Source organism: Schistocerca serialis, chromosome 1 (assembly GCF_023864345.2).
Source record: "Schistocerca serialis cubense isolate TAMUIC-IGC-003099 chromosome 1, iqSchSeri2.2, whole genome shotgun sequence".
NCBI lineage: Eukaryota > Metazoa > Arthropoda > Insecta > Orthoptera > Acrididae > Schistocerca > Schistocerca serialis.
The window spans coordinates 949453722-949480261 of record NC_064638.1 but is presented as its reverse complement, the minus strand read 5'-3'; the positions used below and the strand labels follow the sequence as shown (position 1 = coordinate 949480261).

Sequence of the window (26540 nt, the reverse complement as noted above, 5' to 3'; positions counted from 1 at the left end):
ACTGCTCCAACACAGTACAAGCCGACAGTAGCATGGCCGTCTTTACACTGAAGCAGCTTCCCTCCCTGTGATGCAACAACAGCTGCCAACTTTTGGTCATTTGTCAAAATACAAGGATAACTCCTGGCATGTGCCATATTGATAGTACAGTTTTAGGAATTTTATTGCACTTTTAAGTTTTTCATTTGAATCACTCTCATAATTTTTTAATCAACAAAATATCATGAAAACAAGCAGTCTAAGAGAGATCCATTACACGTAGTGCAGTGTATGGTTCAGATCCTAGGAAACATGTGGCAGTGCATTTTTACATCTCAATTCACAGGACCAGCAGTATCTAAACAATGTATGACAGTTTGACAGTGATGTTTGATACCAGATAAGGCTTGTACAACATGAGAACTCATTAATTGTGTGCCCCCCCCTCTCCCCCAGCAAGTATTTTATCCTGTTATATTAGATGCATAGTAGTGTGATGGCATCAACTGGAACGGATTATCATGGGTAATCATAATCCAACACCAGCCATTCCTCCAGGTAGTACTTTAATGATTCTATACACATTATTGCTGAAAGTATACTCAAAAGTTAATTTCACTTCTTTTTATTTTCATCTGGCTTTCTTACCTAAAATTTTCATCAGGGTCCTGTGGTAATGAACAACTGAAAAATCAGAAATGTGATTTTCAGTGGGTATCTATCAACAAGATGTAAATTGTCCACTTTCATAAATTACATGCTTTTGTAGAAGTTGGGTTAAGGGTTTTCTGAGTGCTTTATGGGTAGTTTGTTTGTGGGACTCATTTCAGAATAAGAAGATAATATACATTACATAGAATTTTACAGAACATAAAATGAAACTACTAAAGGAATCATAGTCAAAGATGTTAACAATAAAGCTAAGTGTAAGTCAAAGCAATTAAATAAATTAAAGTTTTTGAAACAGCAACATTCTAATGAATGACTAAAAACCAAACCCTTTGGTTTAACCAGAAACTGATTATATTTCAAAAGAATGCCATGCAAATTGATACATGATAGTTGTGTAGATTGTGCCAGGAGATCCAAACAGATAAATTGTCCATGAGACGTAATATTTTTACATGATAAATATAAAAATAGAGATTCTGTTGCTTCAGTGAATGCCACATAAATAGCATAAATATTTTGAATTTGAATTGCCCATACATTAAGAAAATGATGCATGCTAAAATTTTAGGAATTTTGACAAACTGATTGAGAAAGCCAGATGTGAAGGAACAAAATTGCTCTAGATCAGATAAATATCAGTAGAACTGACACTGGATTAAATATTATCATTCATCAGAGCTCACTGACCATTCTTCAAAATGTTTGTGTGATTTTGTTGTAAATATCAAATGAGTTGCACTTGTTTTGCTATCTTGCTTCTTGCCTCAAACACAAATAACCAGATGAATGTACTAAATTAATTAATATCTATTCGATTTCCTAAAACGTTTGATGTTGCTTCTCCACAGCACAATATCCATTAGAATATTGCTTCAGTATTTCAAGCCATTTCAAGCAAAAACTAGTTGTGGACTAAAATAAAGAACAGTTTAACAAGTACAGTGGGTATTTATTAATTCAGTGCACATTTGTGGAGCAGAAGTGCTATCGAATCATGGAGAAACTAATAAATACACATATACACTAATGTTTTAGTTCAAGAAATGGTCCATGTTTTGAGATTTTTATAATTTTTCCAGCATCTTAAGGGGGCAACTAATCTCAGTGAAATGAATACAAAACAAGCAGTGATTTGAAAACTGCTAGTTAGCTTGTGCAGTACAATTGAAAAGAAACATACACAAATTTCATTTGTAAAGTTTTTCACTGTAAACCCTGGAAATAACTGAGCTTTCTACAGAACAACATTTTCAGTTTTTCTTCCATTTACCATCTGCATACTTCTGATTTCAGTATCATTAAACTTACTATCATTGTGATTCATCTGAGAAGCAGTTCATGCAGCTTCACAAAAGTGTAATTAATGAATTGATTTTGTTATATTTTGAAACTTATGGTGTTAACTACAGTCTTTATTATTTCACCAGGCACAGTTTTGGTGAACAGTTCTCTCAGAAAAAGTGGTCGAAGGAAATTGGTGGTCAGCGTGAGATCCTAGCACAGTATGGAGGTGTGAGACTTGAAGATGTCAGAGGCATGCGGGCACCATTCCTTGCAGTAAGTGAATAAATAATCTGTCGTTCAGAATAAATAATCTTGTCATTCAGTAAAAAATCTGATCTGTACTCTATTACTGGTTGTTAAGTAGTACATACTTTACAGCAACAGAAACTGAATTAATTAACAACAAAAATGGGAGAAATCAGGATAAAAAGCAGGGAGCAACCTACAGTTAGTTCGTGACTGTGGCTAATGGATGAGGGAGATCATCAGAGAAAGGGTGATATTTCAGGAGTATCCCAGGGCTGCATGCCAATCCTGAAGTGAATTGAGGTTCTACTGTGGTCAAAGTTAGCGGTGAATGTTAATACAGAAAAATGTATTCTTTTTAAACATACATATGAGGCTGTCACATCTCAGACTCACAAACTAATGACTATTGATATTTATGCAGGACACAATGAAATACTAATCATCACATGCCACTCTGATAACACATATACATACAGCACTGCAATCCACATTGGCTGCCACGTAGATGTGAACACTACCACAATAGTTCCATACAATTCACCTTCTGTATTTCTTGCTAATCACTTCAATTACAGCTATTCTTGAGGATCTGCCCATGGCAAAGATGACATGCTTACTTTTCGATATCAATCACTGAATTCAAAGCTAATATCACTGAAACAGCTTTCTCTGCACTTTGACTTCTATATGTATGTGCACATATTTATGACCTATGTGAGGAAACAAGCAAGTATGCTAAAGAATGGATTTTAGATAACCTACAAGTATCAGAAAAAAGATTAAGTTATCAGAAAACAAGGTTAGGAAAGATACAGAATCTACGTCACAGTTGGAATGTGGCATGGAGAGAAAAATAAATTGTAACTGCAAGGCCAACAAGTTTGACTAAATCTTTAGAGCAAATCAAAACTCTTTCTCAAATAATCCAACCTCCTGTACTGAGCTTACCTCATGATGTGAAGGAAATATGAGGCTACTGCAACTAACTTCCTCTTTTCTATAGAAAATTGCCCAGCCATCTTTTTTTGAGTTTCTACAATTTCCTTAAATCTTTCATCAGTTTCTAGGGCATGTTCCACAACTCAGTGTCAGCCCTTACTCATGAGGGCTAATGCTCTGTCTCTAATAATCCCACTGTTAACAGCAGATTAAATTATCATCTATTACTGACAAACACAAAGAAAATAAATTATCTCTCTAATGTAGTGGACATTAAAAAGTCTTGTTATTAGGTGAACAAAATGTATAGGAAATGGAACAATAAGGGTAGAGGTATATGTATTAATGAGGAGAAGAAACTGCTCCAAATTTATGGTGTGGAGAAACAAGGCAGAGGAAATGAACCAGAACATAAGCATTAGATCCAACTTCTATCTTGCATCTTATATCCCTTCCAGTTCTAGCTTTAGAACAATGTTTGCTTTCACCAACCAACTGCAATCGTCCAAGAAAAAACAATACCACATCAGTAGCAATACATGACTTTTACAGGAGAGACAAAAAAATTGTCTTAAATGTGAGAAACATTTCAAAGAGATACAAAATTTTCACTTTAGCACTAGAATTAAGTTTTTGTTTACATCAAAACAATAAAACATTCTTCAAATGGCCTGATTATGGCAGATGCACTTGCAACAAAATGTTATTGTTTGTTGTTGTTGTCTTCAATCCAGAGATTGATGTGATGCATCTCTCCATGCTAGTCCATCCTGTTAAGCCTTTTCTTCTCTGAATAACTACTAGAACCTACATCCAATTGAACGTACTTACTGTATTCATGTCTAGTCTCCCTATAGAATTTTTACCCCCCCCCCCCCCAACCCCCACCTCAAATTACCTCTGTTACCAAAATGAGTATTCCTTGATGCTTCAGGATTTGTCTTATCGACTTATCCTTTCTCTTAGTTAAGCTGTGTCACGAATCTTTTTTTTTTTTTTTTATCCAAATCAATTCAATATGTTACATTAGTTATTCAGTTTACCCATCTAATATTCAGCATTCTTCTGTAGCACCGCATTTCAAAATCTTCTTGTCTGAACTGCCTATTGCCCATGTTTCACTTACATATAAGGCTACACTCCAGATAAATCTTTGGAAAAGACTCTCTAGCACTTACGTTTATGTCAGATGTTAAAAAACTCATCTTTTTCAGGAATACCTTTCTTGCCATTGCCAGTCTACATTTTATATCCTCTCTGCTTTGTCCATCATCAGTTGTTTTGCTGCCCAAAAAGCACAACTCATTTACTACTTTTATTATCTAATTCCTTAGTCTAATTCCTTCAGCATTGCCTGATTTAATACAACTACATTCCATTGCCCTTGTTTTACTTTTGTTGGTGTTCATCTTATCACTTTTCAAGACACTGTCCATTTCATTCAACTGCTCTTCAAAATCCTTTACCATCTCTGACAGAATTACAAAGACATCAGCAAACCTCAAAGTTTTTATCTCTTCATCCTGAACTATAATTCCCTTTCCAGATTTCTCCTTAGTTTCCTTTACTGCTTGCTCATTGTACAGATTAAATAGTGTTGGGGATAGGCTACAGCCCCATCCCTTCTCAACTATGGTTACCTTTTCATGTCCTTTGACTCTTATAACTGCAGTCAAGTTGCAATACAAGTTGTAAATAACCTTTCACTCCCTGTATTTTATTCCTGCTGTCTTTAGAATTTCAAGGAATATAATCCAGTCACCACTGTCATTTCTTCAACCTTTTTTCTATGATAAATCATAGGTTGAGCACTGCATTGTCATTTTGCACTTCCTATCCGTTTCATGTTTTAGACATCTCTATTCCCTTTTGTCTACTTCATTTTCATTTTTTGTCAGTTATGTTCAATATATTGTGCACTGTAAAAGTATTTCCACTGGGCTTTGTTCTTTCTCTGCATGATCCTCTGTGACATACACTATTTCACCTCTAAAGATTATCTATTATTCATCTCCTGCTATGTTCATTACTCTATTATAATCATTGGTTCTTTCAACTCATCCAGGTCCCATCCCCTTAATTTCCTACCTTTGTATAATTTCTTCAGTTTTAACCTGCAGTTCATAATCAATAAATTATGATCAGAGTCCATCTCTGGCTATGGGAATATCTTACAGTTTGAAATCTGTTTTTGAAATCTTTATCCTACCATTGTTTAATCAATCTGGAACAATTCAGTGTCTGCAGCTTTTTTCCATGCATCCAGCCATCTTGTATGGCTGACCAAGTGTCAGTGATGATTAAATTATGCTTTGTGCAAAACTCTGCCATGAGGCTTCCTTTTTCACTCCTTTCCCCTTAGCTCATGTTCTCCTATTACTTTTTCTTCTCTCCATTTTACTACTATTGAATTCCAGTCCATTAACACTATTAAGCTTCCATGTTCCTAGCTATCTGCATAATTTCTTTTATGTCATAACATGTTCTTTCAGTCTCTTCTCATCTGTGCAGCTAATTGGCATATAAATGTGTTTATCATGGTTAGCGTTGACTTCATATCTGTCTTGGCTATAATAATGTGTTCATTATGCTGTTCATAGAAGCTTACTCAAATTCCTATTTTTCAATTCATTATTACACCTACTGCTTCACTACCCCTATTTATTATTTATGCTATTTACATGAGATTTGTTTGTTAAAGTGTATTGTGTGATTTACTACCTTTGTAATGTTCTTGATTTTTAAAATTCAAGTAGTAATAAAAGCTGACATTGCTCTCTCATTCATAAGCAACTCCTGTCAGAAAAGCAATGATGGTGATTAGGGAGAACTACTAAAAAATTTTGTAATTGATCTGATTTTACCATATTAACTTCAAGGAAACCTTTGTATAACTTTAGGAAGCAACCATCTGCAGGTATTTTCTTGGGTCTCTCAGGATTTATTTACAGTCCTCATATTTATAGTATACAATATCAACTGGATGGTATTGTACTGCTCTCAGTTTGATAACAGTTTACTCACTTTTTTAACAGCTATTCCAGGTCAAAGTGAGTCATAGAGTCACAAACATTTGTTCACATAGTTAGTGAAAAAGTGTCTGGGTAATGGGATTTGTAAGGTTGTAGCTTTTTTTCTTGCATCTTCACCTTCATTGATGTATTGGGTATTGTGTGTAGCTTCACAGTCTTTGAGCTTCACCTCATTCCATGTTCATAATCAGTATTCCTGTGTCAACTGATTATCTTATGAGAGCATTTTCTAATATCACATTCTTATTCTGATATGATATGTACAGCCTCCGTAACACAAAATTATTTGGACAGGAGTTTTCCTAATTGTTCTGGAGTTTTCCTTCATTCATTAGAGCAGGCTTCAGATGTCCTTTTCTTAATATTGTGTAAGTAATCATAAAATGGTTGGGTTCCACTGCCTTGTTCCCATTATTCTTCTGATGAGTTATCTGAATATTCTGGTTAAACTTCGGAACCAGCCTCTGACAATGAGTGTCATGCATTATTGTTGAACACGGAGGGAACTGTACTTGCAGTATAGTGTTTGGTCTAAGTGGGTACAGCCAGCAAAGGTTCTAGATGGAAAATTTGAGAATTCAGTTTAAGAAGTTCAAAGATGAAGGTGAAGTTAACGTATGCCTGAAGCCAACATTACCACAGCTAATAATCATCATAACAAAAATTGTGTGTGCTGTTGTATGATCCTGGAAGAGCAACTAAGATCCAATACACAAAATGAATTCTTCTTCTACTTCACTGCATTTACACCAGTTTTTTCCCCTCTTGTCTGTTCTGTATTCCTAGGAGAAACAATTTCTTCTTTGGCAAACAGATCATATAGTGAAACTTGTTTCCATGATCTGAGCTATGATTCAAGATCAGCTTGACCAGAGAGAGAGATGCAATGAGCAATGCCGCCATGCTGTAGTTGCACATATTTTTCCATTTTATGTGGTGATTTTTATCATAACCACTATGCTCAGGTTAGATATTATTTTATTCATTTGCAATTACAGAACTTTACGCTACTTTTTCCTGTGTGGTATTCTTTCATATTTATTCTGTTTGTAAAGAATTAGAAATTCGTTCTCACCACAGTAACAGCAGATGTGTTGAGAGTCACAGATGTCAGCTGATCATTCATTTAGTGTTTCATCAACAGATTGTCCATTATGTATTTGGAAAAATAAATTAAAAGACCCAGGTGGCAGGAGCTCTTGAAAACTTCTCCAAAGTTTTCAGCAGAGTATATCATGGTGCACTGTTATCAAAAATTGCAATGGGTGGTGTCCCTGGAAAGCTCATACAATCACTGGAAAAGTGTTTCAGAGGTTGATAATGGTGTACAGAAATTATACATGACAATGCAAAAGTACTGTAGTGGAGATGGTAAAGAATAAGGAATATAGACTTTGCTGTGCCTTGGGGCTCCATTTTAGGTACATTCCTGTTCATATTTTATAAAAATGATTTACCAAGTTCTTTCAATAATAAGAATCTGATAACTGTGTATGCTGATGAAAAAGCCCAGGCCTGTTGTGCAGACACTGAGCCCAGTCTTATTGAAGAGGTTCAAAACTTAATTTGAAAGGCAAAAGCTCACACTAAATGAGACATCTGAAAAGTTAACATACAAAACACAAGTATTATTCACTTTAAACTGAGTGATCCAAGTAGACAAAATATTGTGAATGATGAGATTCTATCAAAGACCAGTTTGAGAGGTAAATTTTTGGTTTTATACACAGCTGACCAGCTTTCATGGAAACAGCATGCTGTAATAATATTTTGTTGACATTGCCCATGCGCTTGAAATTATGTATTGTGAGCAAAAAATGGATTTGAATTTGTTGCTATTTTCCCTTTTTCCCAAAGAAGAGACCTTTGAAAGCCAAAAGATGTGGCAGCATTTTTTAAATTTATGTCTTTCAGTCATTCTCCAGTTTCTTGTGATTCAGTTGCCGTAGACTGCCAATCCTTTTTTTCTCAAACACTGTCCATAGTAAAGCAAATTTCTAAAAATCACACGGTCTGATTTCAAATGTGTCACACATGTATACAGACCACTGAGATTGGCTTAAGAGGTAACTGACTAGTCATATTTCTGGCAGACCCTTATTTTGCAGTGAAAATAATGTTAATGGATCAAATTGTCTGCAAAAGTACTGTTCATATCACATTATGAAATACACATTGTCACAATAATCAATGTGGAATAAGGATAATATTTCCTATTTTTTGAGTAGTTGTCTATTTAAATGCTTAAAACTGTTTTACACCTTTCCAGATTGGTGGTAACAAAATGTTCAAGATGCTCTATGACTTAAACTTCACATATGATTCTTCAATGCCTGTGTATGAAAACCGCCCACCCAGTTGGCCTTACACTCTTGATTACAAGATATTCCATGACTGTATGATTCCACCTTGTCCAACACGATCTTATCCTGGTAAGTGATACCATAATTCATCTGTGATATTGTTTTTGGAAATATTTGTCTTAATTAATGTCCAGTAAAACATGTGGTATTATGTTGAAATTTTAGTAATGGTAATGGTGATGGAAAAGCTGACTTTGAGACCAAAATCATTTTTGATCCATCTTTGTCCTATAGAATATGGAGTTAGAAAAAGAGACCTTTTGGATTTCTTCACCTGCTTCATTCTACAGAATGTACCTTTGCTAGCATGTTTGCTCTTCTCTCTCCCTCTACATAGTGTCCATGCCATTGTCACAGAGTATCTCTCAAAAAGAGAAGTGAATAAACAAACATCTGATTGTTCACAGGTGTCTGGGAAGTCCCCATGGTAATGTGGCAGGATCTCAACGGTGGACGATGTTCTATGGGTGATGCATGCAGCAACCCTCCAACTGCTGATGGTGTCTATAAAATGCTCATAAAAAATTTTGAGAGACATTATACAACTAACAGGTATTGTGTTCCCAACTTTTCTGTGTTGTTTTTTTATGTCCTGACAGATATTTGTGTCATAAGAAATCATTGCGTAATTTATGCTGTATGTTGATTTTTAGATAGAGGCAGGCTTTCGTCAACTGAATCATCCATTGGTATGAAATTATTCCAAGCAAATATTTGTCCTTATTTAAACTGTAAATTGGAATTACAAAGATAAAAGAAAACATTCATAATTGTAAATCCAGCCAGTGGCACTGGAAACATTGTTCACTGACTCTTTAGACTTAGTTGTTTTTGTATAGTATGCTCTAAATAATCCATGAAGACAGTGAAAAGGTAAACATCTTTGGCAAGAGGAAAGGTAGACACAGGATACTAAGAATAAGAATGATTTCATTCAGTGACAGATGTCATTCAGTGGATGTGAAGGATTGGCCAATGAAAATATGGGAGAGCATAAATAAAAAAAGAGAATCAGGCAGAGGATGAAGTTTGAACATAAGAATGATCAATAGCTACAGGGGCATCACACTATCACATATACTCTAAAGTTACTGAAAAAAAAAAAAAAAATGAGACTTAGGAAAATAGTGGTGCCTCTTCTCGAGAAGGAGCTACATGGGTTCAAGAAGAATTACAGCACTATGGATCTTATCTTTGTGATAAGAATACTGACTGAAAAGTACCAGCAACATGGAAAGAATATTGTGATAACATTTTTTGACATTGAAAAAGATTATAGTAGTGTACCATCAAACAAGATCTAAGAAAGCACAGAAGATCTCAAGATGCCAAACTATTTAACTACCTTTATGATGAATTTGATGTTGGAAGTTCAGTCATGTCAGATTTGAGGAATAAACTACAGAGTGTCCATAATTAAAGGTCCAATTTCAAATTGATGTAGAAAGAGGACCATTGCTCGGAATGATGTAAAATTTAAACAGCATAGTATTGACACGAGGGGAAACATTATGGAAAAATATTTAACAAAAATTTTAGTAACAGATGCTGCTGTAAGCATCTCAATGTAAATGGTGTCAGCTACAAATGACAAATGAATAAGACTATGTCTGTTTGTGTTGTACATTACACCACCTGTACTGTCCAATGTGCATGAACTAAGCAAGTTTGGCAGTCAACAGTTGTGGCACTGTTAGTTTTGCAAGGTTGTACCACAATGGATGAGAAAAATCAGTTTCTAAGTGTTCTGAGGCCAAGAATTTCAGGAAAAGCAAAATGACATCAGTTTCTAATTGTCATGAGACAGGCGCAAGATATGTTCAAAATACGGTGTGCACTGTTTCCTGCCACAAGTTGAAATCGAGAAACAGCATGTGCCACAACAGTGCCTTTGGGGTTACATCCAGAATGCGTTGCGCAATGTGTGCCATCAGTTCATCTATGTTTGTAATTGGAGCACTGAACATGACATCTTCCAGAAAGCCCCACAGCCAGAAGTCACACAGATTAAGATCTGGTGATCTGGACAGCTAGGTTGTAGGGAAATGATGGGTGATAATTTTGGCTTTTTTGAAATGTCTCTGCAGCAGCCACTTCACTGGTTGTGCAATGTGCAGAGGAGCACCATCTTGGATAAAATGATCCTACCCACACATCCATGCTACTGAAGGGTTGGAATGATGTTCATCAATATGTATCAGAAACAGTATGGGTCCCAGGATTAAGCCTTGTGGTACACCATAGCTAACAGGCATTTTCTCAGAGGAGTGCACAGTTCACTGATGGACATTAGTATTCTTTTTTTCAAATTTCATATCAACTTTTTGCACTCTGTTTGATAGAGATGATTCTAACCATTGGTTTGCAGTTCTTCTCACACCTTTATTAGCTAACTTTCTAAGGATTATGGTGTGGTCAATAATGTCAAAAGCTTTAGAGAAATAAAAAAAAAATACCGGTAGTAATTTCTTTGTTATCTAATGATTTTAAGGTTGTGTGAAATATTCATACACTGCTGTGGTTGTTGTTTTAACTTTTCTAAATCCATGCTGCTGCTCTGATATTAAAGCGAATCTGTTAATAAAAGTTTCTAATCTGTTGTAAAACAGTTTCTCAAATATTTTTGAAAATGTGCTGAGTTGTGCTACTGGCCTGTAATTAGCTACATGATATCTTGGTCCCATCTTGCAGAGTGGTGTAACTTAGCAACCCTTAGGAGGCCTGGGAAAAGTCCATTATTAAAGGATGCATTAATTATAAGAGTTAATGACTCTACAATGTATTCCCCACAATTCTTGGGTGTTGAGTACTGGCTCTATGGCAGTTCTTTATTAGGTTTTATGTTGACTCATCATTTAGATTCAGTTTCAAAGCTTTGTTTGTACCATGTTCCATTTTCATAACTTTCCAAAGGCCTTTATTTTTATTTTTGGATTCTGTTATTAATTTATCATTATATGATTTTTTATTAATTTATCATTATATAATTTTTGCTTGCTGAATTCTTTTTGTTGACAGTACAATAAGACTTACAGTATGTTCTGAACTTATCATCAAACACATCATGTTTCATGTAGTTCTTCAGGTAATTCTTTTTTAGGCTAGAGATTTTTAGACAAATGTTAATGGTGTTAGGACAGCAACCAGCCACAAAGAATCATGACAATTTTTGTCTGCTGTCAACAATGATACTGACAACATATCAGTTCCAGGACTTCCAAGAATGTTTTAATTTTAATTTTTGATTTGGATAACAATTGACAAAAGAAATATTTTTTTGTGTTATATGATTAAAAGTTAACAATGTTCTGAATTTTTTCCATTACTTGTACTGTAAAACATTGCTTCTTTACAAATTTCATGATTTGAGGCCAACAGGACTATAGGTATAGTACCCTATAGGTTTTAACAAGTGAGTTTGCAAGTATCAAAATATGTGACAATTGGCAATCTTTTGACTGCATTGACTTAGACGTTTAACATTTTACACTACTGAGGTACGATAAACCATACCGTTAGTGTGTGACATAAATTTAAACTTGATATGTCCACTTGTTCCTCAGAAAAAAGTATCTTAACAGATGGAAAGACAAACAGTCGGACAGCAAATGAATGTAAGACATAAATAGCCATATCTTTTGATTGCATTGATTTAGGAGCTCAATTTTTTACACCACCAGGGGCTGTAGGTCTTAGTATGTGATGTAAATGTAAATCATGGTGTAAGTAATGACAATAGATGTTGAAATGTATTTACAATGGCTATTACTCTTCAAAGTCTTTTGATACCTTTTCTGCAGTGATGTATCACAAAAAATTATTTTCCAAGTTATTCAGATAGTTCATAAAAATTCATGCATACCATTTTTGTCTCTGGAACCAAATTTTAATGCAAAATATAGTGTATTTGATACAATGTAAGATATTTAAGCTACAACAAAAATAGTATATGTATGATGTAGTCAGCAAACCAGTGTCACAATGCTTTGTTTGGAGATCATTTATAACAAAATGCTCATATTAAATTGATATTTTGCAGGGCACCATTTGGATTATTCTATCATGCAGCATGGTTCACACAGCCTCATCACAAGGAAGGTTTCGAAGCATTCCTTGACACAATAGTTGCAATGGATGATGTCTGGCTGGTGACAAACTGGCAAGCCATACAGTGGGTACGACAACCTACACCACTTTCAGAGATCAAGAACTTCCCACCGTTCCAGTGTAACTACGCAGTAAGTCTTTCTGGAGCTGACCAAGTCTCAAAGATATTAAATAAGCAAATCAGAAATACTTATAAGCAGTGTGGCTAAAATATGTTGTAATGTATTGTCAGTATTGCTCTTGATAGATCTTTTATGTGGCAGAGTAGCATTTCCAATTGCTGTCATTAGACATTAGTACAAAAATATTTTGAAAGAGAGAAGACTGATCCACATGACTTAATATCAATGTTTGTCCACACTCTGTAATTTCTGTTTCAAAGTAGCACTATTCCTTCACTTTTTTCTGATTATTTTCCATTTTTAATACTCAGATTAATATCTTTGTTTCAAAAACTACTAGTTGCTTGTGGTCTGTCTCAGTGGGTCAGTCCAAGTGTCCCTCAGTTTGCTAATTAGACACAAGCCTTTGTACGAATTTAAAAAGGCACTTCAGAGAAACAATACTACATCTGTATTATTTATCAAAATGCATAAAGATTTGTTCTCTAATTACTCATTTTTTGGCATTACTGATCTACTTGCAGGTTAATGAACACTTCCTGATGATTGCATTCCATCTTTGTATCAAAGTAAAAAAGCGCATTAAAGAAACCAAAAATTGCATGTATTATTTATCAGAATGTTTAAAGATTTGTTCTGTAACAGTAAAAAACACACATGGCTCACTTACTGCCAACTACTGATCGAACTTACAGGTTAAGGTACACTTTGCAATGCCTGTAGTTTGATCTCTGTACTCACTTTACGCAAGGCACAACTGACACCAAATTAAGTGCCACTGTGTTATTTTCACATATAAATTGCCTTTTAGTATTCACAAAAACTCATCTCTGTTCAGCTAAAACCAATAAAGTATAACTCCACTTTTATGTACCCAGAATTAACGTTTTCCCACCATTTATGACATTTTTTTATTGTTTCCATTAATATTAATTTGCACCCAATTTTGCATCAACAAACTTACAATTTTCTCACCATTTATGCTTTATGAAAATATGTTTGTGGAGAAAAGAACTGATGTAAATGATGTGAAATGATGTTGGCCATCAAGTAGTGTTTACAGACATTACTTGGTGGAGTTTCTTGACACCAGGGCATTTTACTCAGCAGATCTGAACCAGTAAATGGATACAAATCAGAATAATTCATACTTTATCTCCTCCTGCTGTGAAGTGTTACTTGGTGTGGTGGCTGATGGAAGTACCTAGGTTTGTTCAATTAAAGGTATCAACACCAGTCACAACCATTTCCACACTGCCTGTACTGTGCATGACCAGCTTCATAATTGTTGTGATCATCTCGAAACCTTTGCATTATTCAAACCATATTTAGCGTGTTTCATTGTTTGGCCATTTGTAGCGCTAATTGTCACCTTCGGTCACTTTGTGTTACTCAAATGTTTTTGGTTTAAACACAGGACCAGTTACATATTTTTTCATGCTTAGCAAGACGTGTTTTGAAAATTTATTCTCATTGCCAAGTGCAAATATTTACAAAGTATTTTTTGCGATCTTTCACAAACAATTTAATGTGAGTGATAGTTTGCATGCATGTGGTTTTCTACATATCTGAGGAGGCATGGTACCTGATAACCTCAAAAAGACAGTTGCTGTGTAAGATATGCAAAATATCACATACACAAACATCGCACAAAATACATATGTAAATATTTGCTTTGACAACAAGAATAAATTCTCAAAATGTGTCATGCTAGCCATGAAAAACTACATAACTGGTGCAGTGGTTCATTATTTATGTGATAAATGACTGTTGTAGGCTTTCCAAAAACACTGATTATGATGTATGAAATTAAGTCAAATGTTTGTACTTCCTAGACAGTTACCAGTTCCAGTTACATCTACTGTTTTTATTAGATAACAAATCATTATTAGAAAATAAACAAGTTCCTGACAAGTACTTTGATGTCTGTTATGTATATCTATGATACACAAAGTGCACAGATGCAAGGGGGTATCCTATACATAACTTTTATTACTTGAAACATTATTTTCTGAATTTTACACCATTTTTTTCAAGTCTCTTGAAAAGTGTAACAGTGGGTTTTCATGTACCTCCTGTCAGAGTTCAATGATCATGGTACAACATATCCAGTGATCAGAGCCAGCTTGTCCAGTATTGGAATCCCTAAAACACAGGACACAGTGCTTGTGTAAATGCTATATAACACTACTTCCAGCCAAGAGCAATCGGTAATTTTACTTTTGCTCTGATCACCTCATACTATGCCACCTAATCAACTCTGGCAGGTGATGCCTCAGTTTTAGTCAAACTAACTCAAGTTTTTAACTAATAATAAGGCAATTTGTCTTGGAAATAACGTTGTGGCACTTAGTCTGAGGTTCCATTGTCCCTTGCCCCAGCTCAGCACAAAGATGAAACTAAAGTTTGTTTTTGGTATCATGTGTACCTTGACCCGTAAATTACACCAGTAATGACAACATCTCTTCATATTCTGAGAAATAATACAATTTTTGATTTCTTTACAGTGCTATTTCACATTGGTACTAATACCAAACTATAGTTGTCAACTGCTGTGTCTTAAACTGTAAATTAGATCAGTAGTGCCAATAAGTGAGCCATTTTTGTAATGTTATAGGGAACTGTTCACATTTCTTTATGAATAATGTAGGTGGTTTTTGGTTTCTGTAAGATGCATTTTACGTTTGGTACAAAGACTGAACTATAGTGATTATCCAATATACCTTAACATGTAAATAAAATCAGGACTGCCATTCAATGAGCCATGCATGTTTTCTATTGTTACAGGACAAATCTTTATGCGTTTTGATAAATAATGTAGATAACACTATTCTACAAAAAAAACTTTTTTTCTCTTTCTGAAAAAAAAATCTTTGTAATCCTAGTTGTACTTCGAGTGCTGAATTCAAACTGTTTTTAGTTTTTTCCTGTCAGGGATAGTTTAAGAGCAATCGCAATTTTATTTCTCTGCTCGGTTTCTGATATGGTGCAGCAAACATGAGGTGAAATTCAATAAACAAATTCATGTTTTTATGACTGTAATCTTTGTGTATATGCTGTGTAGCATTTATTTGACACAAGAAATTACAGAAAATTGACAAAAAAATGAGCCATTGTATTGTAATGCACATCACTTTTTTCCCTTGTATTGTGAATCTTTCTTCTCTCAAACGATATTCTAGCAATAATCTGCTAACATAGAAGGTATGTATTTCTATGGTAGAACTGTCTTTATGGAATCTTTTGCCATGTTCATCCGATATGTCACTACAACTCTCTCTGAAGTAATCCAAATGAGAGTCCATCATATGTACCTTCAAAGACATATTGCACCCCAGATCTTGATATGCTTTGATCATGTCGTCCACCATTGCTTTGTAGTTAGTAGCTCTTCTTCTTCTGAGGAAGTTTTCTGACACCATCTTGAAACAGTCCCATGCTGTCTTTTCTTTGTTAGTTAAACATGCTTCAAAATTTGCATCTTTCTGCAGCTCCTTGATTTGTGGGCCCACGAATAAACCTTCCTTTATTTTTGCAGCTGAAAGACGGAGGAATCTGGTAGTTAGATATGCAAACCCACTGCCTGTTGGATCCATGGCCTTTATGAATTGTTTCATTAGGCAAAGTTTGATGTGAAGTGGTGGAAGTAGTATATCTTCAGGAGTTACCAGACTTCCATGTTGTACATTCTTTTCGCTCACTTTCCATCTCTGCCTAGGCCATTTCTTTTTCTTGTAGTGAGAATTTCTGTCTTGACTCTCCCACTTACAAAGAAAACAGGCATACTTTGTGTAGCCTCATTGCATTCCCAGTACTATAGCAATTACTTTGAAATCTGCACATATTTTCCATTTGTATTTGTTGTATTGTAATGAATTTAGCATCATTTGTATGAATTCGCAATTCTCTTTGGTCAAGCTGGCGTAAGCTAGTGGAACAGAGAGTATTTTATTTCCGTTATGGAGCAAAACACCCTTGAGACTTGTCTTTGACACATCTATGAAAAGTCTCCACTCCTGTGAAATATAGGTGAAGTTCAGCACTTTCATTAGGCCAGCAACATTATTGCAAAATGTCAGTGCTCTGTCAGTAGCAAAATAGGAAATAAAGGCATGTTCTCTGTGCCTGAACACACTGATTTTAGGACTTTGGTGGAGTCTTGAACCAAGCAGCTGCACCTTTTGTTTACTTAGTCCTAGATCACGTACTAAATCATTTAAATCTGCTTGTGTTAACAAATGTGATGATGACTCACTTGTGCAGTGATATAAAGGATCATCATCTGTGATTTCTTCAGTACTACTTAGTTCACTGTCACTCTGAATTTGACCTGGAGTTCTTGAAGGTACTGTAAGGCTGTCAGAATGCTGCACTGGCATTCTCACTGAAGGCAGATCTGGGTAAACTATGTACCTCTTTGATTTTTTGTTTGTACAATGCTGAATTTTTGTTAGACAGAAATAACAGTCAGTAACGTGGTGCTTGGGCTCTCTCCACACCATGGGCACAGCGAACAACGCCACATTCTCTTTACCTTTCCACCACTGAATTAGTTTGCAGTAACATGTATCTCAACAGAAATGTGGTGCCCATTCTTTATCTTGGTCTCCTATCTCTACTCCAAAGTAATGTTTATATGCTTTCTTTATGCCTGTTGAAATTTTCTTCCTATTTCTGACAAAGGTGAACTTCCCACTGATATAGCAGAGGTTGTCTGGCTTATATCGACATCCACGACAAAGTGGCATTTCTGAAAATTTTAAAATACCTCTTCAGTAACACACCTGTACTACATTAATACTAGAGAACTAGAGAAACGCTGATATGTAAAAACCAGCAGTCAATTTACCTTCAGCACCAAGCTAAATCATTTTAAACACAAGAAATTATAAGTTCAACTGTGGTCGGAAATATGACAGAGAAGGTTACTTGTCAGCCAAAACACCTACTCGTTAAGATTGACACAAAGTATGGCTAACACCACTGTTATAAACTTGATGTACCTGCCTCGGGAAGTGTGAAGGTCTGTAATTTTTGGTTGCTTTAAAGTACTGTTTTTGTTGGTACAAACATCAAATTGTAGTCATGTTTGGGCACCAAGTGTGGTGCAAAGAACAAGATGGCTGGCTCTGGGGTATGTACTGATTGCCTGTATCATTTCAATGTCCAATAAAATACTGGGGCTGGGAGAAAAAAATCCATGATGTTCCTTCTGTCTCGTGGAACAACATTGAATAAAATAGAGTGAATCTTAAACAGATGTGGAACTAAAACTGTCTTTTGACTGCCTAGGAAAATCCAAGAGACGATGTGCCCTGTAAAGGATATAGTCATGATTTCAGAGTCCTAGTTGTTTACAGTATTTCCTGTGATTGTGGCAGTAACTACTTGGGATGGTCTGTTCAAACCATTTCCCAGTGCTGTACCAAACACCGATTGCATATCAAGTACAGAAATTAAAAAAATCTGCTGTTGTGGAAGACAGTCGTATGAACAAGCACAAAATTGTGTTTGAGAAGACAGGGATTACACAGTTATCAAAGAGATCGTGAAAATTAGAACTTTATTAGTTGCATGGGATTCACACTCAGCAATGTGTGGAAGTGGGCAATTAGTACTGAGAGTTTGCATGGTAGTCTGCCCTCTACTATACAGTGTGGTGGAAACAAAGATGCTGTGAGTGACATTTCATCATTGGTGCCAATGCAATATCTAGTCACAGTGGACACAGTTACATCAGGTACAGAACTTCTTTGTGATTCCATTACTTCTTCAACAGTAAAATGTTTTTCTAACTGTTGCATATTGTCAAAAGCTGAGTGTGTCATAAATAATTAATGTGAGAAGTGCTCCAAGAACATTTAATAGAACAAATTCATCACAAAAAACTTTTTGATTTGTCATTGAACATATTTCTACCTTGGTTATTATCTGAGGTGTATTGATTGTAAGATTCTTTTTGTTTTTGCACTTATTATTCATTAATGGGGTCATCCTTAATTCCCACTCATAGGCCTTGCTAGAGATCACTTATCTATTCCCCTGTATATCAAAATTTTCTGCATATATGATATAGCTATTGCTAAAAATTTCCTCAGGCAGTGCCTTCCTCTAAGCAGACCCGAGACTTCATCAGTCCCCAGCAGTAAACAGAATGGCTCTCTTTTTTATCAGTCACTTTATATGTCACTTTGGATTGATTTTTGAATTTCCTGAGCACTCATCCATACTTCTGATTCAGTTACATTCAAGACACTTTCCTCATTTTGACCCATGATGTAATTCTGCTTCGGAATTTATCAGAACTTCTTAATTGATAAGATTCAGTAACCTTTTTGGAGTTTGATGTCACCTTTCTCTGTGTTGATGTTCTTTTCACCAATTGTCAGATCCATATTGCAGTATATAGCAACCCAAAGAACAAAGACTATACTTGCACTATTAAAGTTATCATTCTTATGACACGAAAAACTTTCTTCCTTCCTGCTGTTGCAGTCACTGTTCAAGTATCTGTTTATGTACTTCTTCGGTGTAAAAATGCAAAGCACAACCATTACTTCTTGTCTGGTTCTGATTCAGAATTAGCTTAAAACTGCTACCTTAGGCAACTCCAAAACTAGTGATTTTGATTGAGTAAACCCTGTTCATTCATCATACTTTGTAGATTCTATCATGTAGATTAACAACAAAGAAAGTGGAATGAATCAAGATATACATTAAAAAGATGATTCAGCTGTTATAAACTGACCTGTCTATAATGAAACTTGTGTAAACAAGTATCCTTAAGGAGTGCCGTTTGTGAAACAATACTACCTTAACTTGGAGCATGTTAACCAGCATTTCTGACAAAGCCTTGATATTCTGAATACATACTATTAAATTAAGCATATTTTACACACTACTCCCCCATACACCACCAAAAAGAACTTTTCATCACTCCTGTACTCCTTAAAATCTTGGCCAAACTTTTGCCCTTCTTAAGCAATTTGCTCTCCAAATGGTCTGCCACCCTTGTAACTGCAATTTTTTGTATTCATGTACTACATCTCCATAGCTGGTGTTAACATCATGTTACATATCAGCTGATGTGCCACTGTGATTCATCTTCCTGTGATGCATGATCAGTAAGCTGCTATATAGATCAAGGATATAAACAAAGACTATATTCTAGTAACAAACAGTATTCAGTTGCAGAGCATGCACTGGACACAAAAGCTGTGAACTTGGTCCTGCTTAGCCAGGAAGGCGATCTGGATTCTTCCTTTTCTCAGCACAGGCACGTCACAGAATTATACAAGTTTCAGTGCTTGCTGTTCTCCCACCACCATTCTTAGTTGACAAACATTTTAGTTTCACCTATTGTTTTATTCCACCCTCTGTATCCCCCATTACTCAATTTTCAAATTGCTTCTCAGGTTTTCCTCTATTCCTCAATTTCTAAATTTGCTCTCTTCCACATCTCAGCCGCTGTTTGGTTTGCTTCTCCCCCTATTGTAATGTGTATCCCTTAATCCAGGCTACTGAGTAGTGTTAAACTTAATGCTGGAATATATCCATTTCATTCAGTCTGCTCCTCTTTCCTGCCAAAATGAATGTGTAGTGTTCCAAATGCTTGGACATTTGTCATATTTTACTATAGCATGGCCACAGGTTGGTAAAGAAAAGCTTTTTTTTTTTATCTTTACTTTTTCGTAGTTTCCTGCGGGAAGTGGTGGTTCCCCCCCCCCCCCCCCCCCCCCCTCCCCCCCCCCCAAAGACTTACATATCTCTGCATATTTATAGTACAAAAAAACTAATTTTCTGCATGCCATTGCTTTAGTGCTTTATCTTGTGTTTCAGTTTGATATCTCTCTTGCTATCATTCTTCATTATTTGCAATACTATCATTTTTTTTTTTTTAAAGAGCGAAATCATAATTTTTTTCCTATTAGAAATTAGTTTCAAACATTTCACTAGCTACTGAATGATGGTTCCATCTCTAAGGCATCTATGCTACTTCTGTTGTAGCATGAAACTTCCTGTAGAAATTTGTGAAGTTAATTTATTTTTTATTTTTTGCAGTGGAATATTCCTTTGTTAGTTTGGGAACTATCTGTGTTCAAGTATACATATATTTTTGTTCAGTTGTGATAAATTTGTGGTATTCTCCCTTGGTTTGCTAACATCACAATTGTGTTAGGATGGTCACTGAAATCTCGTATAGGACCTGAGAAGGCCACATGACAAAATACTGCTGTAATTTGCTGGCATGCTTCAAGTGAACTGGCTTTCCACCTGGTTTCCTCTGTGTGAATCACTTGAACTCATTGGTCAGATATTTGATGATAAGACTACCAACTTTTCCAAGTATTTTCTGTTTAATGGAAAATGCTATGAACTGACAGAAGGAGTCACGATGATTGTGAATTTGTGTATGGAGCACTTCAAGGAACCCTGAAGTCATCCAAATGGAAACCTACTTGCTTTTTCCATTAAGCTGATTACACATTCATCTGACCTCATGGAAGGGACAAATGCCATGGCTTCCTCATACATCTGAACTTCATTCATCACAACATTAAATTTGGTATGGAGACCAAAGCCATGTCAAGAAAAGAGCTGATGGCACCCAGGGCTATTGTGTGTATTGGAAAAAAAATACACACTGATCCGTGTTGCACCAGATAGCTGCCATCAACCTGTGCAGAGGAATGGAGTACTAAAAACACGGAATGGAGTACTAAAAACACTAGTATAAAGGGCATGCACAATATCAGATGTAGAGAGTATTCCTCAGAACTGTTTTTCAAAGAAATAGTTCACAGAATGACAGATTAGCCACACTCTGCACCCCTCCACTACAGTGCTTTGGAGACAGATGAAGTAACAGAGAAAGTGGCAGCCACTGCCTTTTTACCATAAACTTGTGCACTGTCAGGTCATACTGCAAAAGCACCAAGTAAGAACTGTCTTTTGCCCGCCCAATAATACATAGTCATTATTGAGTCAAAGATGACCTCGGTTTACAGAAGGCTGGTGTTTACCATATTTTGTACCAGTGTCATCATCAGCCAATTCAATCATTAGATGATGTGGCCTCTTCGAGTTGTGGATTCAGGTAGGCTTTCAGCAGTCTTCTCCAAGTGGGACGGTCTTGGGCAGTTCTCTGCCAGGTGTCACCAGCGATCTTCTTGATGTCTTTGTCCCATCTGTCTGGTGGTCTTCCTCTAGGCCTCCAGTGCTCTTTCGGACTCCACTCCAGTACTAGCTTTGTCCATCTGTTGTCTTTTCTTCTTGCAACGTGGCCAGCCCACTGCCATTTCAAGGAACCTACTCTCTCTAAGATGTCATTAACCTTCGTCACAGACCGGATGTCATCTGCCCTTTTCCTGTCCTTGTACCAGTGTGGCAAGAAATATATTGGACAAACAGTGCATGCTGTCAAAGGTCACTGCGAAGAAAACTAGTGGCACACTTGACTGATGCATCATAACCAGTCAGTTGTCACAGAGCACTGTTTGTTTGAGACCCATGCAATGGAATATGAACATTATCAGTATTTTAGTGCAAAGTTCCAAGTATTGGAACAATGTCATTAGAGAGGCTTTTGGAATACACACCAGAGGCGATCTCATTAACTGGCGCTTTGGCTATAGCATCAGCACAGCTTGGAAACCAGCACTGGGTGTGATTAAGAAGACACTCAGCATACACAATTTTCTGACAGTGAGGGTGAACAAAGTAACTACACCCATGTTACCACTTCACAGGTGCCCTGCTGAGCATCGTCGGCCACAGCCAGCGACACGGTAACCTCCTTGGGCACCGACATGTGCCCTAGGGTGCGCACTGTTCACAGAACAGCTCACAGGGTGGGAGGAAGGGGGGATATAAGCTGGCCATGTGGTCCCAGGAGGCCAGTTCATCAGTGCACCTGACCAATGGTGACAAGTCAGATTGTCAAAATATTGTGCCTGCTGGACACTATTAACCAACATTACACCTGTGGACTATTTGATCACTTTTTTCTTTTGCATTTCATCCATTTATTCAGTATCCTAATTTTCCTATTTTTTTATTTGCATCACTTTAATTTTTCTCGTTCTTTTCAGTCCTGGGTCTTCAGCCATTGCTTATTTGCAGCTCATGATGAGTGCTGTACAATGTTAGCCAATGTTCACTTCCACCTGCTTTTCCTCTCCACTGACCCAGTGAGTGATGAGTCCCTCCCTGCTTGCCATGGACACATTTCATTGCCCTTTCCTGTTTTTTTCTTCATCTACTTTTCCTTGCTAAGGAACTACTGGAAATATTCTGAAAGCTCAAGTATTAAATTTTGTTTTTCATTTATATTAAGAGAGTGACTCACTGCTGCAAGATATAAAATGTTACCTAATTCCATTTTTAAGAGCATGGCATTTCTTTGTCAGAAACTTCAGAGAAAATAAGGTATTGTAGTCCTGCAAAGGGAAGGAGTGTAATACTCTTCAGTGTTTTCTCTTTGATCTTAAGCTTCCAAGGAATTAACATGTTCCAAGAGCTTAATAATGAGTGTAGTCTGTTACACGTTATCATTAATTGAACAATGAACATCCATACTTTTGGAAGTATGATTGTTATTCCAACTCCATTTTGTCACTTTTCTTCATTAAGTTCACACTATTAGTGTTTGTTATTGGCTGGTTAATTTTATTTAACAACTGCTTGAATATATGAAGACTAATGAGCAAGTATTTGTTACAGGATAGACCCAAGAAATGCAACAACCCAAAGGTGTGCAACTTGTGGCATAAATCTGGAGTTAGATACATGCGTACCTGCCAGGCTTGCCCTGAGGTTTACCCATGGACTGGAAAGACAGGAGTGAAGAACAGCCGCATTGATAATGAAATCTATGAAGAAACGTAAGAATGTAATATCTGTTTTGTCAGTAAGATGTTATGGCCACAGCTTGACAACATTGTTGTGCACAATAAGATCATTCATCATCATTTATAGACAGAAGTAATCTGATTCAATAAGTGCCTGTAAATTTAAAAATGTGTTAAAGATATTTGACTGTATTGTGTAATTGGCAATTATTTTATTGGGAATTGAATAATATTCCTTTTGAACTGCAATGATTTCATTTGAAGAAAAATTAAACACAACATTTACTTTTTTTAAGAAAATTTGTTAAAGCCTTTTCCCATTGACTTATTTTGTGATAAATATTTGTGGAATATAATAAGTTCAGACTTATATTAATTATACTGAACGTGTGACAAGTCCTGCTGCATTGTGAATGCTTGTTCACAGAAAATATACTATTAAAATTTGTACATATTCTATTTAGTCATTGGAAAGAAAAAGACTTGTATAGTACGCAACAGACATTTTTATATATGTATATGTCATTCTGCAATATAAGAAAAAAATGAGCAAATGTCAAGTTTTGCAGTAGTTGATGAGTCTTGTGTACAAAAATGTGTGTTTGTGAAGATTTTTAAAAATTCTCCTAATTAAGTGCCATTCAGCCATTGACACAGCTCATTAACTCTTAGAATTTCAAAAGTACAAAATACTTTCCTCAGTAATTTCTATTTTAAGAGAAAAAATTTCTGACCAGTGAGGCCATATTCTGTGTTCACCCATAACTGGCAGACTTTCATAAACATTTAGCCTCATGACAGGATGAACAGCTGTAAAATCAAGGAAATAAACAAAGAGAAATAAATGGCACATCTTGAATTACATGAGTATTATTGGAAATTTGTTGAGCTATGTAAACTGTAATGGGCAATGCCCTGTACTAAATGGTTTGTTCTAAGAACATACCAGTCTTATATTATTAAGTGGAAGTACAAACTTGGATGTCTTAGATGAATTTAAGACACTGGGTTAGTAACTGTTATTTATTGTTTTAATGAAAATGTAATAAGTTAATCAGTTTGATTTAAGTCTCTAAGAATGGTATATTGAAGAGATTATATAGTATAATCTTAAGTAACCATTCCCATACTTTCTTTTTGGAATACTTGAACGATTTGTAGAGCAATCAAGTTGTACACAAATTTAAATTTGTACAAAATTATTCTAATTTTGGCATTAAAAATAGCTTTTTAGAGTGTGTATTAATATGTATGCCATGAATGTTAATTGACATTAATTATGTTTGCATTTGATGACTATCCTCATTCTACAGTTTGATGATGAGGGTTTCTTGTCATTTGAGTACACCATCCTAGGCATGACATTAGGTGATATGTACACAGTTCCTGGACAAGAACATGTTGGACAGTTTTGTCAGTTTACCCCTTGATGTAAAATCACCTTTTGGGAAGATAATTCTAAAAAAATATACTGGCACTGTAGTAAGGATCATATCTTTCTTTCTTTCTTTGGGCCATCTAACATGCTGAACAGTGTACTGCTAGATCTGTCCACTAAATTATTCACATTTTTCTGCTTCCTATAAGCAGATATTCTGGTTTGATTACATATAGAAATGAAGTTGTAAAGAACATGTTGCCATAACTACAAAGTTTGTTAACCTACTTTTTCCTGTTGGTGCTTAATGGCAGCAATATTGGTGGAATTATTTGTCATCAATTTTAGCTACATGGCTCTTGTTACTAAACTGTGCCGTTATTACATTTTCTTATGTATGTGATGAAATTGTATTATAAGATAGCAGTGCAATTAAGTTTTTAATAATAAATACCTTTTCAACAGAAATATGTTTTCTTTATGAATTCAGTTACTCACAAACAAAATTGAGGGAAACAGTGATTAACCTAAATGAATATCTCATGTATCTGTATATCAAATTGACTCAAACATTATACTAAATGATTGATCACAAATTCTGTTAAAATAGTTGTGCTGACCAACCAGTTTGAGTACGAGGTAACTAAATTAATATTTATAAAATTGAAGAAAACAGATAATTAAATATCCAACTAAGGTGCAATATTGTTTAAACCATTACAATAATACACAAAAAGAACCAGTGTGATGTAATATCATTGCAGCAAATCGATAAAATGAGTTCCCAACAGGCCAAAATACTTACCTGTAAGAACACCCATGAAAAGTGAGACAAGCATGTCAACTATCAGACTTTCCATCTCAGCACATTCATTCCAAAATATTTTAGTATTTCTTATCATAAGATTTATGGCCCATGCTTTTTATATCTCTCATAGGTTTGCAATTGTGTCAGATACTTTAAAGAAAAAATCAGAATAGTGTCATTAACAAAATTCTTAATAACATAAAAAAAACTAACAGCCATCTTATGTTACCCTGTCTGTGTTCTTATTCTTAATCTTAATACATTCTGTGACATCATGGATATAGCCCTGGATGCTTACTCACCACTTATCTAAAGCATTGCATGCAGTCAGGTGCTGTAATAAAAATGGACAGTGGTGTAATAGATAATTCAAATGAAGGATCCTTAAGTGTGTCATATAATTCAACAACAAAAACAATCAATATTTGACAAAATAATTTAACTGGATAGATAAAGAATCTATTCACCAAGTGGCGGCAGCGCACACACACAAAAGACACTTATAATTAGGCAAGCTTGCAGAGGACTTACCGGATGGGTTGAGAAGGAAACACTGATTGTTGGGGACTGCATCAGACAAGATTTGAAAACCTGAGAGCTTAAAGGTGGAAGACAGGGTAATATGTATGACAGAGATTATTGCTGAAACATTGTAAATGAGTCAGTAAGAGTGAAAAGCTAAATGCAGAGATGGTAGGGGGCAGTGAAAAATAGATGGGTAAGACAATGAAAGATGTATAAAACTAAAACAGAGTGA

General features: G+C 35.6%; 1 protein-coding gene across 9 annotated transcripts in view; it reads left to right on the top strand.

Annotated features, from left to right (window-relative positions):
- LOC126412664 (uncharacterized) overlaps positions 1-25443 on the top strand; it is a 353642-nt gene extending 328199 nt beyond the window's left edge. For all 9 annotated transcript variants that reach the window (XM_050082429.1, XM_050082421.1, XM_050082414.1 and 6 more), the window contains 5 exons: positions 2079-2208; positions 8425-8587; positions 8926-9070; positions 12558-12756; positions 23470-25443. In XM_050082429.1, coding sequence (XP_049938386.1) covers positions 2079-2208; positions 8425-8587; positions 8926-9070; positions 12558-12756; positions 23470-23634 — 802 coding nt within the window. In that variant the 3' untranslated portion in view covers positions 23635-25443. The remainder of the gene's footprint in view (positions 1-2078; positions 2209-8424; positions 8588-8925; positions 9071-12557; positions 12757-23469) is intronic.
- The last annotated feature ends 1097 nt before the right edge of the window (positions 25444-26540 follow it).